This window comes from Belonocnema kinseyi, chromosome 8 (assembly GCF_010883055.1).
Source record: "Belonocnema kinseyi isolate 2016_QV_RU_SX_M_011 chromosome 8, B_treatae_v1, whole genome shotgun sequence".
Classification (NCBI taxonomy): domain Eukaryota; kingdom Metazoa; phylum Arthropoda; class Insecta; order Hymenoptera; family Cynipidae; genus Belonocnema; species Belonocnema kinseyi.
The window spans coordinates 31,293,528-31,312,714 of NC_046664.1; the positions used below are offsets into that span (position 1 = coordinate 31,293,528).

At 24.8% G+C, this 19,187-nt stretch overlaps 1 protein-coding gene across 1 annotated transcript in view; it reads left to right on the plus strand.

Moving 5' to 3' along the window:
• Positions 1 to 19,187, plus strand: part of LOC117179064 (protein HIRA homolog) — a 59,437-nt gene that overhangs the window by 4,649 nt on the left and 35,601 nt on the right. Inside the window, exons 3-5 of the mRNA XM_033370701.1 lie at positions 2,716 to 2,826; positions 8,733 to 9,331; positions 18,377 to 18,658. Of these exons, the coding sequence (XP_033226592.1) occupies positions 2,716 to 2,826; positions 8,733 to 9,331; positions 18,377 to 18,658 (992 nt within the window). The remainder of the gene's footprint in view (positions 1 to 2,715; positions 2,827 to 8,732; positions 9,332 to 18,376; positions 18,659 to 19,187) is intronic.

Genomic DNA, 19,187 nt, shown 5'->3' on the forward strand with positions numbered 1-19,187 from the left:
TAAACAGTTTGGTAGAAAATTATATTTTTGTTAAAAATTCCTATATTTTTGGTTTAAACTTCAGTATTTGGTCAAAAATTAAACTATTTTTATATAAATTTACCTTTTTGGTGGAAAATTTAATTAAATTAGTTAACAAATCATATTTTTGGGTTGAAAATTCAACCATTTTGTGAATAATTTGTCTTTTTAGGTATAAAATTTCGCCCTTTTGGTGAAAATTAGTTTTTTTCTTTGGTTAACTTTGTTAAAAATTCGTCGTTTAGTTCGAAAAATTTATCTTCTTGCTAGAAAATTAATCCTTTTTTATTAAAAATGAAATTTTTGGTCTAAATTAATCTGGTTGTGTTAATGATTCAACAATTTTGTAAACAGCTCAGTTGAACATCAATTTTTTTGTTAAAATTTAAATTATTTTTATAAAAAATTATATTTTTGGTGGAAAATGTTACTATTCCATTTTTAGAAAATTAATGTTCTGGATTAGAAAATCATCTTTTGGATTGAACTCTTGTTAAAATTTATTTTGGTACAAATTCTTTTTTTTGTTGAGAATTTATTTTCCTAACTAACAATGTAACTATTTTAGTAAATATTTTTATTTTTATTTAACTGTTTAATCAAAAATTAAATTATTTTGATAAAAATTTATCTTTTTGGACGAAAATTAATTTGTTTGTTGATAAATCATATGTATTTTCGTCTTCAAAATTTAACCGTTTTATATATAATTAATCTTTTTTGCCTTTATAATTCAACAATTTGTTGAAAATTCATGGTTTTTGATAAAATTAATATTTTTTATGGAAAATTCATCTTTTTAGTTGAAAATTTAACTATTTGAGTAAATATTCATCTTCTTTTAGTTTAAGATTCAATTCCTTGGTTGAAAGTTGAACTAGTTTGTGAAACATTCATTTTTTGTCAATTCACTTTTTTGGTTTAAAATTTAATTTATTTGTTGAAAATTCGTTTTTTTCCTGGTTAGAAATTAATTTTTGTATGTGACTTTTTATATACCAATTGATTTAAAATTCAACTATTTTGTTAAAAACCCATCTTTTTTTTTGTCGAAAATTGAACCCTTTTTTGACATTCGTCTTCTTAGGATAAGAAATTCGTCCTTTTATTTTTTATGGACTGAAAATTCATTTTTTTGTTTTGTTTTTGATAGAAGTGTTATTGAAAAATCATCTTTCTGGTTTAAAAATAATTTTTTGTTGAAAAAAAAAACGGTTTTCTAAAACATTCGACGTTTTAGGTTTAAGTCTCAACACTTTTCCTAAAAATTAATATATTTTTGATGAAAATTCAAGTATTTTATTCAAATTTTAGAAAATTCGTCTTTTATTGATATGAACTGTTTTTGTTTAAAAATAAAAATATCTTTTGGTTGAAATATCAAAGAATATATTTTTCGTTGAGAATTAATCTTTTTTGGTTCAAAATTCAAATGTGTGACTGAAAATTAAAAACTTTCGGTTAAGAATTAAATTATTTTATTGCGAATTCGTCGCTTTTGGTTAAATGAATTGTTTTTTTATTTTCAATTAATTTTTTTTCGGTCGAAATGTCAAATATTGCATTTTTCGTTGAGAATTTATTTTTTTCTGAAGATTAGAATTTAAATTTAAATTACATTAATGCTGTTAAAAATTTATTTATTTTATTGAAAATTCGTTTTTTTTTTAATTAAAATTAATTTTTAGACTAAAAGTTTAATTATTTTTTTTGCTGACAATTTATAATTGTAATTAAAAAATTGGTATTTTTTAGTTGAAAATTCAACTATTTGTTTGAAAATTTCTATATTTTGTTGAAACTTTGTGTTTTGTGATAAAATATTAATCTTCTTGGTGTATATTATTTTTGTTTAAAAATTGATATTTTTTAGTTAAAAATTAATCCATTTTGTTGAAAATTTGTCTGTTTTTTAGTAGCAAATTAACATTTCTGTATGAAAATGTCTTTAAAAATTAAAATATTATGTTGCAAATTCATGTACTTTGTTAAAATTTATTCTTTTTTGGTAAAAAGTTCATATTTTTGCTTGAAGTGTCATTTCTTTGATTGAAAACTAGTTTTTTAAAATTGAAAATTAATTTTTTTAACTAAAAATGTAACCATTTTTGGTTGAAAATTTATTATTTTGAATTGAAAATTCAACTATATGATTTTTTTTTTTAATAAGATGCATCATAAAGTTTTTTTAGTTAGGTTACAAATTTGACAAATTTGTTGAAAGTTTGTTATTTTTTTCTTGTGGAAAATTGATTTTTTACTATAAATGTAGCTATTCTATTTTTGGGTTGTAAAATCAACTTTTTTTCAAAAATTCGTCTTTATGACTTCAAAACTCGACATTTTGGATGAGATTTTTTTCTATATAGATTAAAACATCTTTCTTTGTTAAAAATTTAACTCTTTTACTGAAAATTCTTATTTTTTGATTTAATTCGACAGTTTTTTATTGAAAATTAAAATATCTTTTGATATACAATCTAATGATTTTTTGAATTAATTTACTTCGATTAAAAAAAATATTTTTAAATTAGTAGATATAATTTTGCAAATTACCCAATCGGCATTAAGGAAAAGCGTCAAAATGCTTTCGAGAGTTTCGTGGCACGCCTATTTTTTCGAGATAGATTTTTGTTTTAAACTAATTTTGAAATCGACACTTTATAACAACTAAAAATAAACATTTTATTTCAGGTGGCGATTCAGGGCGGGTAGTAATATGGAACATGGAACCAGTAACCGATGAAGCTGCAGAGTTAGACCAAAACATTCCAAAAATGTTGTGCCAAATAGACAATCATCTCGGTAAGGCCAATACGTTTTTTTTTCGAGGGCGTGCTCAAATTTTATTCAAATTTTAATATACAATTAAGTGACAATATTTTTTATTGGTAAACTTAGCCTTATATTACTGGATTTAATTATTTTGTTGAACTTTTTTTTTGGTTTTTTGAAATTAACGTTTTAACCGAAAATTCAACGGTTGGGTTGAAATTTATTTTCTCTCTTGACTAAAAAATCTTTCTTAGTTGAAGATTGAACTCTTGTTGAAAATTCGTCTTTTTGTTATTAATTCAACTATTTATTATTTAAATTTAACATATTTTTTGTTTGGAATATCAACTATTACATTTTTTCTTTAAAAGTCATCTTTTCGGGATGAACATTTAACAACTTGGTTAAAAGTTTAAGTCTTTTGTTAAAAAAAAATTAATTTTGTTGCAGATTCATCATTTTAAATTTAAATTATGTTGAAAATTAATTTTTTTTTACTAAAAATTAAACTATTCCAGGTGACATTCGAACTATTTTGTTGAAAATTCGTTATTTGTTTTGATTAATTTTTTAAAGGACAATTTTACTATTTATTTTTTGGTTAAAAATTGATCGTTTATAGTTGAAAATTCAACTGCGTGTTGATAAATTCACGTATATTGTTAAAGATACGTATTTTTTGGTAGAAAATATTCCGTTGAGTATTCCATAATCTCATTTTAAAACTTGCCTCTATGGTTGACAATTTTTTTTTCAACTAAAAATTTAAATATTTAATTTTTGGTTGAAAATTTACCTTTTTTATTTGAAAATTAATCTTTTTGACTTGGAATTTCATGCATTTTGGTGGAAATTCGTCTTTTTTGCTCGAAAATTAATATTCTTTGTTGAAAATTCATCTTTTTGTTTTAAAATTTAACTATCCCTGCAAAAGATTCATAATTTTATTTGAAAATGCATAACTCAGTTGGAAAATTAAGAATTTTAATTAATTTTTTTTACTGAAAATTCAACTGTTTGGTGTAAAATTCGTTTGTTGGTTGAGAATAAATTTTCAAAATAAAAAGTTATCTAATCTAATTGGATATTCCATCATTTTAGTTAAAAATGCATCTGTAGTTGAAAATGAGTTTTTTAATCTAAAATTTTAACTATTCAATTTTTGGTTGAAATTTTTTTTCAGTTGAACATTCTTGTTTTTTTTTAGAATAGTCGTGTTTTTTAGAAAATTTGACCATTAGAGGGAAAACTTTAACTATTTTGTTGAAAATTCGATTTTTTTCTTGCTAAAATTAAATTTTGTAACGGAAAATGGAACTATACCAGATAAATTGAACAACAGATTTTTTAACTGGAAATTCACCTATTCAATTTTTGGTTAAAAATTCATTGTTTTTGGTGGAAAATTTAACTAATTGGTTGTAAATTTACGTATTTTGTTGAAAATGTTCCTTTTTTGTCAGAAAATTTATCTCTTTCCTTGAAATTAAATTTTTTTTAACTAAAAATTTAAGTAATTCAGTTGAATATTTCACCATTTTAGTTTAAAACTTGTTTCTGTGGTTGGAAATTTAAATATTCAATTTTTGGTTGAAAATGTTCTTTTTTGTTGGGAAATTCATGTGTTTTGGAGAAAATTCGTTTTTTCTTTTAATCGAAAATTAATCTTCTCTGTTGAAAATTTTTCTTTTTGAATAAAAATGAAATTAGTGCAGTGAAAGATTCATAATTTTATTTGAAAATTCATCACTGCGTTTGAAAATACAAATTTTTCAATACATTTTTTACTGAAAATTCAACTATTTGGATAAAAATTCGTTTGTGGGTTGAAAGACAATTTTTAAACCGAAAGGTTTACTAATCTAGTTGAATATTCAATTATTTTCGTTTCAAATTCATCGTTTTAGTTACAAATTCATCGTTTAGGCTAAAAATTCATCTTATTGATTAAAAATTCCACTATTCCAGTTGAAGATTGATCATTTTGGTTAAAAATTAAATCTATTATAAATTGAAAGAATTCGCGATTAAATGACTTTAGACTAAATTCATTAAAATTTAACAATTTTAAATTGTTAAATATATTTCTCCTTAAATAGTTTGGGCTTTCATTTAAAATTTTGAAGGGGTTCCAATGGATTTGAATTATTTCAGTTAGTATTTGAAAAGATTCTAAGATCTTTTCTACAGATTGAAAAAGTTGTAAGTGATTTTACTTTTTTTTAAATTTCGAAGATTTTTAAATGTTTAGGGCATTTTAAAAGATTCTAAGACATTTTCAAGAAGTAAACAAATTTTAAAGAATTTTCTGAGCATAGTAATGATTTTAAGAGATTAGAAAAATTTTCATAGGGGTTTAAAGAATTTTTCTAGAATTTTAGAAGATATGGAACGATTTTACAGTTTCGATGAGGTTTTAGGGTATTTGAAAAGTTTCTAGGGAATTTTATACAATTTCTGCGTAATTTATTTATTTAATATCAGGTAATATCAGATTTCATGTAATTTCACGGGATTTGATCATGTTTCAACGGATTTCAAATAATTATGCTCAAGAATTGAGAGATTTCGTAGGATTTCAAAGATTTTCCAAATTGTCAAGGTATTACCAATAATTAAAAAAATTGAAAGATTGTATGATATTTAAAAAAAGCTAAAAATTAAATTTGAAATATTCTAATTATTTGAAGGGATTTTAAAGCATTTTAAAGATTTTAGAATATTTTAAAAAGTTCCAAGTAATTTCTAAGGGCCTAAAAATTTCAAGGGATCTCAAAAGATTTCAAAGGATTTCAAATATTTTAAGATATTTAATAAGATTTAAAGAGATATTTTTATCATTTAAGAGTTTTTAAGAGTTTTGTTCAATCCGAGATTTTCAAAAATTTTCTGCGATTTTTCCATTATTTGAAAGGATTTAAAAGACTTCAAAAGAATTTTCAAGAGATTTTTCGATTAATTCAGATTTTTGTTCGATCAATGATTTTCAAAGATTTTCAAATATAGCTTTACGAAATATTAAGGGATTTCAAAAGATTTTACAGAGTCTGAAATATCTTGGGGTACTTTTAATATATTTAAATAATTTGAAGTGATTCTAAAGACCTTCCAAAATTTGAAAAGGAGTTCAAAATATTTCAGGGGATTTAAAATATTTTAAGATATATAAAAAGATTTAAAGACATTTTTCAATTATTTCAGATTTGCTAGAAGTTTGGTTCAATCAGAGATTTTGAATGATTTTCAGCGATTTTCGATTAATGTAGTTTTAAAGAATTTAATTAAATTTTGGGAATATATGGAACGATTTTATAGGATTTTATAGCAACTTTTATCTGAAGTGAGAGAAAAAAATATCTACCGTAAAACTATTGTTAAATAAACAATGAAAATTGTGAAAAATTTATTTTAAAAGTTCACCTCGAGTTCTTTTCTAAAGCCAGTTATTATTAACAATAAAATATTTTCCTTGATTTTATAAATAATTTTCAACGTTTATTTTTTACCTTGAAACAACTTTAGTTCATGTTTAATTTAAAAAAAATTATAATGAAAATTCCTTTTCCCTCTTAAATTTTAGGCCAAATTTCATCAAAATAGTTATGACGAAACACAAATTTTTTAAATGAATTCATTGACATTAGTTCAATTTTGTTGACTATGTGTAATTTTAGTTCATTTTTTTAAACTTGAAAATTAAAAAAAAGCATTTTAAAAAAAATCTGGAAAATAAGAAAAAATATACTGGAATTTCCAGAAAATAACTTTAAATTTTCCTAATAATCTAGAAAATATTGTTTGATTTTCTAGAAACCTTTCTTAATTCATAAAATGCTTCTTTTTTAGAAAATTGTAAAATATCTACATTTTTCTCCAAATTTTTATGATTATCAAATTAAACATGTTTTTAAATATTTTTAATATATCTGAACGTTCTAAATGTATTTTAAAATTTTTCGAATTTTTCTTATCATTTTTTAAAGACAACAAAATTTGCTTTCAAGACTCCTAGATTATTTTTAGATTTTTTTATTGTAAATACCTTGAAATCTTTTAGAACATTATCCTAAAGTTAATTTTCACAGTAAAAAATCATCTAACATTTTTCTGGGAATCCAAAGAAAAAATTTGCATTCTATTGATACCTTTTGTAATTTTAATCCAGCTTCCAGTTTCATAATCTTCAACAATCTACATTGAAAAAATGGAATTTTTCACAATTTAAAAAATAACTTGGAATTGTTTGAATAGTTGTAAATTTTTATTAAGCAAAATAGAATTTTTTTGTTATTTTGATTCAATTTTCGTTTAGAATCCCTTAATCAAAATAAAACAATTTTAAAACTAATTTATTCAATCTTAATTCTAATTCAATCCTAAAACCTTTTAAAATTCTTGAAAGGCTTCTCATTTTTTGTTCTAAATCATCAAAAATGTACATTTCGTTTTAAATTTTTCGGAATCTTCTCAGGATTTTAATTATTTTTGATTCTTTTCAAAACTACTGAAATTGAATCCGAAAAATTGTTTTAAAATCTTTCAGATTCTTTTTCGACATATTTTAAAATCTTCAAAACTTAAAATTAAACTTTTAAAATAAAATCTGAATAATTTTGAATTTTCCCTAAGTTTTATTGTCCGTTTGCTGGCAAAATTAAAAAAAAAATAGAAAATTATAAAATTTAAAAAAGGTACTCTAAAATTATAAGAATGTATACAATTTCACCCAGGATATGCTTGATTCTGTTTATTACATTACAGTCATCCAAAACTGTAAAATAATTTATATCTTCATTAAATTATTCTTTAAAAGACATAATTTAATCATTTAAAATGAAAATAAATATTTGTTAATTATTCTTTTCTGCAGATACGATAAAAATAATTATCATAAATAATTCAAAACCTAAATGCACTGATAGGCGAGAATAAATCAGTGTAAAATGGATAAAATAGCAATGTGTACATTATTTTGAAAACTTAGTTCCGATGTTGCGATTTCTTATTTAGAATAAGATCCTTTAGTTCATGTTTAATTTAAAAACAAGTATAATGAAAATTCCACTTTCGTTCTAAATCTTTAGCTAAATTTCATAAAAAGAGTTATACCGAAAAGCAATTTTTTAAATAAGTTCATTAAAATTAATTAAATTTCTTTACAATTTATAATTTTAGTTCATTTTTTAAAACTTAAAAATACATTAAGTTATCATTTTTTTATTATCAAAAATACAAAGACGTTGATTTGGATTATATTAAGTAATGCTCATTATTCATAGTTAATATTAATAATAAATTAAGATTTTTAAAAAGAGTAAAACATTAAAAACAATTAAATAGACTTTATATGTAACATTGTTGCCACAACATTTCAGTTTGATATCATCTCTTAAAATGGTTTTTGCCATTCTTGAACAATATTTGGATTATTTGGTGCTTTGAAAAATTTAATTTTGTTAACTTTGTCCAGCTCCCGATTACTTGTTCATCCTGATTTACAATCAAAACAAACGCACTTAGCGATTTTTGTTCAAAATTTCAACACTGCGGATATTTGACCTAAAAGCAGTTTTTTCAGTTTTCTTTCGCTTAGAATATGGAAAATGTCGAAAAGTTCACTCAAAACGTTCAAAGATTATTGAACACTGTCAGTAAATTAATTTTAATGTGTTATTAAATTCAACGTTATTATTTTGTCATGCATGCATTTGTAAATTTGCAACTTAGAATTCCAGGGGGCTGCTCTCTAGTAGCTTAATGGGAATCCAGGCGACCGGCAATCGGAAGTTCTGTGGGTTGATTCCGAGCGGAGCGAAAGGAAAATATCTTTTTTCAGAATAAATTTAATTGAAAACAAACAATTTTGGCAAAAGATTCGAATCTATTGTGATATAGAACTAATCATTCTTCCTAAATAAAAATTTTTAATTAAACAGCCTGCGTGAACTGCGTACGATGGAGTAGCGGTGGACTATTAGCTTCAGGCGGCGACGACAAGCTCATAATGATCTGGAGATTAGCAGGAGGAGGTGGAGGCAGTTCCTTGTTCGGTGGGAAAGCGGGAGTTGAAACCTGGAGATGTGTCGCCACTTTGAGATCCCACGAAGGTGACGTTCTTGATCTTGCATGGGCTCCTCACAATCCTTGGCTGGCTTCAGCCTCCGTTGACAACAGCGTCATCGTGTGGGACGCCTCCAAATTTCCGTCCATCATCGCCGTCCTAAAAGGTCACACGGGACTGGTAAAAGGTGTGACATGGGACCCGGTTGGAAAATATTTAGCATCCCAATCTGATGATAAAACACTGAGAGTTTGGCGCACAACGGATTGGGGTGAAGCGGCTCTAATCTCGGAACCTTTTGACGAATGTGGCGGCACAACTCACGTCCTGAGACTCTCCTGGAGTCCGGATGGTCAGTATTTGGTCTCTGCTCATGCAATGAATGGCGGGGGACCGACGGCTCAAATTATCGAGAGAGATGGATGGACTCAGGATAAGGATTTTGTCGGACACAGAAAAGCAGTTACTTGTGTTGTAGGTGTTTTTTCAGTATTTAATTAGGGGAGGTCCGTTAATTAGGTAAGGATGATTTTTGAATTCCTCTATCCACCATTTTATGGATTTTTACTGACCCTCCAATCTAGAGTTCTTCAATGTTCAAGAATTTATTTTGAACATTTATAGAGCATTTAAGAGAATTTAAAGCATTTATTATTTAAACAAATGCATATATATATATATATATATTATAATTATTAAATTATGTTTGAAAAAACATTTTTTTTCGCGTTTTGTGTTCGAAAATAATCGACACGTATTTTTTTATTGCGCGGAAATGACCGGGAGTTTTAGGAGATCGGGGAAAACCGGGAAGTGACAATGAATTTATTTTTTGACCGGGAATTTTACAACATTTTTAAAATAAAAATGTTGTCCAATTTTGTATTCAACCGTTTGTTAAATAATTTATTAAATTGAGATTTTTATAAATTAATATATCATTTAGTTTAGAATGCTTAATTCGAAAATCTTTCAATTAAAAAAATTTCCATTATAGATTTTTAAGTTTTAAAAGTATATATTTTAATTTAAAGAATTTTAAAATGCAGTTTTAAAGGTTAAAAAAAATAAAATGAAAATTAGAAGTTTTTAGAATCGAAGATTTTTTAATAAAAAACAGGGAATTTTATGAATTTTCAGAAGAAAAATCTGCTCAAGTTCGATTTAAAAAATTTTTGAAATACTTAAAATGCAGTATTGAAGATTTAAATAATTAAAAGCATTTGAAGTTGAAAATTTTTGATAAAAACAGTTTAATTTTATTAACTGTAAATATAAATAAATACATTATTTTTAAAATGGATCTGTACTCTTAAGTATAGAAATCTGAACAATAATTGATTTGACCAAAAAATACTAGATCCGTTCAAAATTTAGAATTTCCAGATTTTAACTGTTTCAATCCAAAAGTCTTGATAAAAATTGAAATTAATATATCATTTATTCCTATAATTTTATTTTTAAATAAAAATTTTCATGATTTATCAATAATATATTTTAAATTCAGAGTTTGAAGTCTTCCTTTATATTAAATTTAATAAATAAATGTATTTTTATATTATTTCTATTAATTTGTTTAGCCCTTAAAACATGTAAACGTGCATTTTACTATTTTCAACTTAAAAATAAATCCATAATAATATAGTCATAATTGAAAGTTTTTATTCAATTAAAAATATTGTGAGTCTAAATTATTTAATTTTTATCCCATTTTATTTGAAATTTCTTAATGTAGAAAAAGAATAAGTATTTAATAATTAGCAATATTTCACTGTTCCTTTAAGACGAGTAAATTGAAATCAAATATTTAAAAGAAAAAAATTTGAAATTGAATTGTTTTACATAGAAAGCTTTGAGTCTTTAGATTTCTGAAGAACTTTTAAACTTTTAGCGTTACAATTTTAATTTTTCTATTTAAAAAGTGTTTAATTTATAAGTGAAATTTTTCCATTTTTACGCATAAATAACAATTGAATACTTATTATTTGTAGAAAAAATTTGAGTAGTTTTAAGAGATATTTAGAAGTTTTGAAAAGTTTTTAAATTAATTAAAAACTTGAAATGATTTCAAGCAATTTAAACGAAGTGTCTTAACATTTTTTTAGAACCTCTAAATATATTTTTAAATCAATCAAAAATCTTCTACAATTTTTGCAAATCCTGCAAATTAAAAAAAATCCTTAAAATCTTCCATATTTTTTCAAAGTGAAAAATCATTTTCAATTTTCCTAAGAATCTTAAGAAAAAATTTTATTCTTCTGAAGTCTTTCATAATTATTTAAAAAAATATAATTTTTGTTGTTTGAAATATGCAAAAATCTACATTTTATTTTAAATTCGGCTGGAAGTACTTCAAATTATTTCAAGTTCTAAATTTAATTCGAATCTTTTCAAAACTTCTAAATATCTTGTAAAATTACTCTAATATTTTTACAAAAAATAAGTGTTCTATTATTATTTATAAATTCAAATTATTTTTTTTTAATAGGCAGGATTTTCTAAAAGTTATAGAAAAAATTCAGTTCATTTTGAAATATATTAAAAAGTTCCGAAAAAAAATTCAAAAATTATTTTGAATTTGGAAAATGTTTTAATCACTTCTAAATTTCTCAAGATTTTGAAATCAAATTTTAAAGCTTTTAAAGGATGCCTAGACTATTTAAACTAAAACTAATTTAAGAACTGTTAAGTTGAAAGAATTATTTTTCAATTTTTAATGTGTTGATTAAAATTACTTTAAATAATATAATTTTTAAATTTGTTAAAGTTCATTGCTTGATTCTTTAATTTAGATTGTTGAAAATGTTAACGTGAATTTACATTTTTGGAACTTAATCTGAATCTTTGAACTCTATCATTTATAAAAGTTCTAACTTTTGCAATTTATTTGCATTTCATTTAACATTGTTTATTTGAAAAGTGCTACTACCTTTCATTTGGTACGTGTAAATTTTTGAGCATTTGAATACACCATTTCTGAATTGAAAAACTTTTAAACTTCAATTTTAAAAGTTTGGAATTCAAGTTTTCTACTTTGAATGCTTTAATTTGTTGTTTATTGTTGATTACTTTATATGGAAAAATGTTTAGAATATAGTTTTATTTTTTAAATTTCATTGGCCTTGAAAAATGTTTTGAAATTTTAAATTGAACTCTTTTTTGGTTGTCATATCAACTACTACTTTTTTCGTTGAGAATTCATGTTTTTTTAAATGCAAATTTGATTACTTGGTTTGAAAGTTAAACTGTTTTATTAAAAATTGTTTTTTTGATTAATTGAAAATTTATCTTGCTGTTTAAAAATTCGTTTTTTCTTTGGCTGACAATTTTTGTTATTATAAATTTAGCTATTCCAGTTGAAACTTTGATTATTTTGTTGACATTTTTAATATTATAAACTGAAAATTTAACTATTCTAATTGAATATTCCATAATTTTTGTTGAAAATTGATCTTTGTGGTTGAATATCAATTTTTTAACTATTCATTTTTTAGTTGAAACATTATCTACTTGTTTTTAAATTGCCTGTTTTTGTATAGAAATTAATCTTCTTGATTGAAAATTTATCTTTTTGGTTAATAATTCAATAATCTTAATTAAAGATTCATTATTTTAGTCAAAATTCATCAGTTGGTTTAAAAATGGATCTTTTTAATTGAAAATCAACTATTTGGTTGAAAATGTGTCTTTTCTAGTTGAAAATTCATCTATTTTGTTGAAAAATCGTTATTTTTTAAAGAAAATTAATCTTTTTGAATTATTTCTTTTATTTATTTTGAATTAAAAAAACTAATCTCTTCCAGTTGAATATTTATTATTTTTTTTAGAAATTCATTACTTTTAAGTGGTTGAAAATTGACAATTTTTAGTTGAAAATTCAACTATTTGGTTGAGGTTTCATATATTATGTTGAAAAGAAAATGTAATTATTCTATTTCAGTTGAAAATTTATCTGTTTTAGTTAAAAATTCAATTATTTGTTTTTAATTCGTATTTTTTGGTAGAAGAGTGAGTACTCTCATTAGTTGAAACTTTATCTTTTTGGTTAAAAATTCATTTCTGTGGTTCAAAACGGAACTATTTTGTTGAAAAATCGTTGCTTTTTTAGTTGAAAATTTATTTTACAAACTGGAATTTTAAGTATTTTATTTTTGGTAGAAAATTTATCTATTTAGTTGGAAATTTAAGTTTTAGTTTTCTTTTTATCATTGTAGTTGAAATATCACTGTAACTATTCCTTTTTTGTGGAACATCAACCCTTTTTGATATAAATGTAATCTTTGTCGGTTAAAAATGTTCTGATTTGCAGAAATTTTCACCATTCTGTTTTTTGCCAGACAATTATTTCTTTGATTGAAAAAAAGCATTTAGTTAAAAATTCGTTTTTTTTTTAATAGAAAATTCATCCTTTGGGTTGAAAATTCCACTATTTGGCCAACAATTCATATGTTTGATTAAAAATACGTCACTGATAAAAACTTAATTTCTTGGGCTCAAAATTTGTTTCTTTTTAGTTAAACATTAATTTTTTTAAACTGAAGATGTAACTATTCCGTTTTTACTTGAAAATTTATTTTTTCAATTGAAAATTAATTTGGCTGAAAGCTCGTTTTTTTGTTATTTAAAATTTATATTTTTTAACTGCAAATTGAAAATAAAAGATATAATTTTACGGTAATCAAGATTTCCTAATTATTTCAACAGATTTCAATAATTTAACAAATATTACCAAATATTTCAAAAATATTAAAAATACTTTGCAAAGATTTCTTGTGATTTCAATGATTTCTCAAAGATTTCAAATGTTTTTGATATATAAAAAAGATTTCACAAAAACATAAATTATTTCACAAAAATTTCCGCTAGATTTGAAAAACTGCACAAAGATTGTAATTATTTCCCAAAGATGTCAAAGGTTCTGCCAAATTTCCAGATAGATTATGTATTTTTTACAGAGATTTTAATGATTTTTCTAAGATTTTAAAATATTTCATATATTTCGCAAAGATTGCAAAGATTTCACAAAGGTTTAATTAATTTCCCAAATATTTCAGGTAGATTTAAATGGTTTCCAAAACATTTCAATAATTTTATATATTTCAACAAATATTTTACACATGTAAAAGGATTTGATTGATTTACCACCGATTAAAAATATTTCACTGAAATTTCGGAATGATTTTAATATATTTTAAATATTTAGCAAGGATTTAAAACAATTATATTTAAAAGATTTGAAAAAGAGTTCAATTATTTGAAAAAGGTTTCAATTATTTACCAAATATTTACCAAAACTTCAATAATTTCACAAATATTGTTAAATATTTCAAATATTTCGCAAAAATTTACAAAGCTCTCAATTATTTTACAAATATAATTCTAATGGCTTTTACAAGATTTTCATAGATTTTAATCCGGATTGCAACTTGTCCGGGAAATAATTATTTGTTTATTTATTAATTCACCAGTTTGGTTAAAAATTAATTCCTTTAACTGAAAATTTAATATCAATTTTTTGGTTGAAAATTGATGTTTTTTTGTTCAAAATCGAACAATTTGGATGAAAATGAGTTTTTTTGAAAACGTAAGTTTCATTTTGTTGAAAGTTAATTTTTGTTTTTATTGAAAGTTCGTTTTTTTTTGTGTGGAAAGTAATTTTTTTAGCTGAAAATTTAACTCATTCCAATTGAATATTCCATAGTTTAAGTTCATAATTTTTCTGTGTGGTTGAGCATTAATTTTTTGAATTTAAAATTTAATTACTTAAGTTTTAGTTTTAGTTGAAAACTCATTTTTTTGTTTGAAATTCAACTAATCCAGTCGAAGATTCATTTTTTGAATTTAAAATTCACCAGTTAATCTGAAAATTGAACTATTTTCTTAAAAATCCATTTATTTTTAAATTTAACGTTTTCAACTAAAAATGTAACTATTCGATTGTTTATTAGAAATTTATATTTTTAGTGGACAAATTAAGTACTTTTTTCAAAATTTATTTATTTTGCAATTTTTTGTTTTGTTTGAATTTAAAGACGTTTTAAAATACTTCAGGGGATTTCAAATGATTTGTAAAGATTTCAAAGGATTCTAAGGGAATTTTAACGGAATTTAAGAGATATAATAGGATACGATGATTTTAAGGGATTTCGAATAGTTTTAATGGCTTTTGAAAAAATGTAATGGATTCTAGTAAATTGTAAGTTCAAGATATCCGCAAATATTCACACAAATTAAAAAAATTTTATTTTATTTTAAAGGAATTAAAAATATATTTTATAATATTCCGAATTTTCTTATGGAATTTCAAGGATTTTCGCAAGTTTTAAAGAGTTTTCACTTCTAAGGAATTTTAAGAGATTCCAAAATAAGTTATTGGCTTTCAAAGGATTTCTTGTAATACCAAAGTATTTTCACAATTTCTAAAGGATATCAGGGAATTTTAATGAAATTTCGGAGGAATCTTCAAAAGATTTCAGAGGATTTCAAAAGATTTGTAAAGATTTCAAATGATATTAAGGAGTTTTAACAGATTTCAAGAGATTCGGAAAGATTGACATGGATTCGAAAGATTTCAATTAATGTTAAAAGGATTTGAGGAGATCTTATAAGATTGCGAAATATTTCACGGAATTTCAAGGTTTTTAACTGTTTCCTAAATATATTAAAAGAGATTTCAACCAAATTAAAAAGATTATTGGATATTTTTATGGCAGCTTAAAGATTTCAAGTGATTTCAAGGATTTTTACGGGTTTTAGAGTTTTCACTTTCAGTAGATTTTAAGAGATTTAAAAATAAGTTACTGGATTTCAAATAATTTCTTGTGATACCAAAGTATTTTCACAAATCATATTCAAAATAGGATTTAGATGATTTTAAGGGTTTTCCAGGAATTTTAATGGATTTTATAAGCTTTTAATATATTGTAAGAGATTTCAAGAGATTCGGAAAGTTTTAAACCGATTTTTAATATTTCAAAGGTGTGAAGAGGTCTCATAATATTTAAAGGATTTTCACAGTTTATAATTTTTAAAGTGGTTTAAGAGTCTTCCAGGGATCTCAGTCATGAGCTCAATTCAAAGAATTTTCGAAAAAATGAAAAAATTCTTTGTACCGAATCCATTACCAGAATATGTCGAGGTAGAAATATGTTGTTTCTTAGAGGAAATTAGGCGATAAGTATTTTTCCGATTTGAAAACAGAATTTCTTCTAAAAAGTTATGCGCCTTCTTTCAAAATCCGCCTGGAAACTTTAAAAAAGTTTCAAAATTCACAAAATGGTAACAGTTTTTCTGAAAAAATTAAAAATCGTTTTTCTCAACAAAAAAACACACCTTTAAATTTCTTGTCAATTTTTTTTTTGAACTTGTACTTTGATAATGGAGATATCTTGTAAGTATGATGCTTGCTAAATAACTTTTATCCAGGAGAATAATTTTACGTTAGAAAAGAATTTTCTACTTTTTCTTCGAAACAATGATACGAAAAAATGTTAAGATAAAAGTTGTCCATCTTGTTCTTTTGCAATATTTTTCTCAGCTTACAAAAAAATTCAAAAACCACATTTTTAAGGAAAAAAAATCTCCCGTCATCAAAAATGGCTTAGTCCGCGTGCTGCTGCTAAGATGCCTTTCTTTCATTAGTAGGAACAATTAAATGACACACCTCAATATAATTACGTTTCTGACACAAGGGGTGTTATATACCCCACGTGTTTAAACGTGCATTGTGAAGCATCTACTGCATATTTTTTAACAAACTTCATAACTCGCGTAATTTTTAATATTTTTAGCTACAAATTAATTGGCATACTCTTGAAATACTATGATTTCAGACAAAAATTACTGCAATATTTTACCTTTCAAAAAAGATATTTATTTCCAGATATGAACACGTAATTTTTTGGAAAAAATGAGCACTATATTTTTCTTCATATTTAAACCAATTTTTATTTATAAAAATGCATTGAAAAAATGTTGTACAAGTAAAAAATATATAAAAGTGATTAATACAAACGTTCAGCAATCTTATTACGTTGAAACATTATTCATCGATGTAGGCACACGTGGTGCAGAGACCTGGGCGGTGCGTGGCCGTAGATTATAAGCCATCTATAAATGTCAAAAATACTATAAAATATTGAGAAAAATTTTTTTTTCACATTAAATAGTATACTTACATTCAGAATAAGTTAAAACTGAACAATTTAAAAGGCACGAATTTGGCTTCATAGAAATTTTTTCACACAATACTGGCACAAAGGGTGTTCTACACCCCACACTTTTGACAGGTCAACTTTGGACGACACATATTCAATTTTTTTGAATTTAGCATACTTAATTGGAGCGCAAACTTTTTTTGGGGTGTCATACACCCCAGGTGCCATTTCAGGGTTCAATTTTTTTTTATAAAAATATAAAAGGTAGGGTTTTTAAGAAAATCTTTTTTATTATTTTCTTCAAATTTTGAAAACATGAGAAAAGTATACTTTCGTGTGAAACCACCACCTCTTTATTTTTCTAAATAGTTTTGTAAAATTTTTACTAATAGAAGAAAGGCATTTTAGCAGCATCATGTGGGCTAAACCATTTTTGAGACCAGAAGAATTTGTTTTTCCCTTAAAAATGTAGTTTTTTAATTTTTTTTTTTAAATAAAAAAAATATCGCAAAGAGAAGAAGATACGTTTTTAATAGAACTTTTTTTATACGTACCAAATTTTATCTTAACATTTTTTCGTATCATTGTTTCGAAGAAAAAGTAGAGAATTCTTTTGTAAAAAAAAAAGAATTTTCCTGGATACAAAAGTTATTCAGTAAACATCAAACTTACAAGATATCTTTATTATCAAAGTATAAGTTAAAAAAAAATTGACAAACAATTTAAAGGTGGGTTTTTTGAGAACATCGATTTTTATTTTTGTTCAGAAAAAACGCTCCCATTTTGTTAATTTTGAACCTTTTTTTCAATTTTCCGGCGGATTTTGAAAGAAAACGCATAGCTTTTTATACAAAATTCTTTTTGCAAATCAGAAAATTATTTGTCGCACAAATTTCCTCTAAGAAACAACATATTTCGCCCTCGAGAGATTCTGAGATTTCAAATATAGGGCCCTTCCTGATTTGAAATGGATTCCGTCTTTGATAAATTTATCAAGTTTTCAAGAGAATTCATGAGATTTCAAAGGATTGCAATGATTTCAAGAATGATATAACTCCTCGACTCAATATCGATTGGACGTATGTAATATGAAATCTTACATAATATAACAAATAATGATATAATATGTATAATAGTATACAAAATAATTTCGTCAGTCAAGGCATATATATTTTTTTAAATAATTAGAAAGAGGAAACTTACGTTAGAACCCCCCCCCCCCTCCTCAAGTAAGGGTTCATAATATTTTCCGGACCCTCATCCCCCAAAAAAGCCTTACGTAATTAATGTACGCTCTCTTACAGGCCTCAAGATTCTGGTCGGCATTTGTAGATCGCTTATATTTAACACTTAACTATTTCAGAGATTCAATGGCAATATTCTGCAGAAGAAACAACCTGGTTCTTCAAAGCCACAGCAGTATTGTTGCGTCGCAATTGGATCGCGGGATCGGTCTCTTTCAGTTTGGTTAACTTGTCTGAAACGACCGTTAGTTGTGGTCCACGAATTATTTTCAAATTCGGTGCTGGACGCTAGTTGGTCACCTTGTGGAATGAAATTAGCAGCTTGTTCCTGGGATGGAACTGTTGTGTTTATAGAATTTTCTCAACAGGAACTGGGACAGCCGTTGGATCCTGCGGAGCAAGTAAGTTTCTTTTGCCAAATCAGTCGTATGTACGAAGCCTGTCCAGAAAGTATCCGACCTCAAGCTCTAACATTGTACCTTGGTTTGCTATCGACAAAAAAAGGTATTTACCGTTTAGGTAAGACCTCTGGGAGGACACCTACCAAGTGAGACAGAACTGCGACTCTTTAGTCGACTGAGGTACGCAGTTGCGCAAATGACTCACCGCGTACGCGACGAATTTCTGGATGACGGAACGCACCGTGCAAAGAGTTTGCATTTAATTCAGGCCTCACAAATCGGCCCCTATATCCTCTATTGTACCCTATATTGGGAATGGTGGTCTACCATTTCGCCACCTGGTGCCTAAAACTGGAACTAGAAAGAGTAGGTACAATTTTAAAGTTGTAGATTAATATTGGCATAAAAGTGTTTTTAAGATAGTTTTGTGAAGTATAAAACAATGATTGAATACTAAAAATAAATCTTCATAAAAAAATAAATAGTTTTAGATAGAATTTTCATATTATAAAGTGAAAAAATACATTTT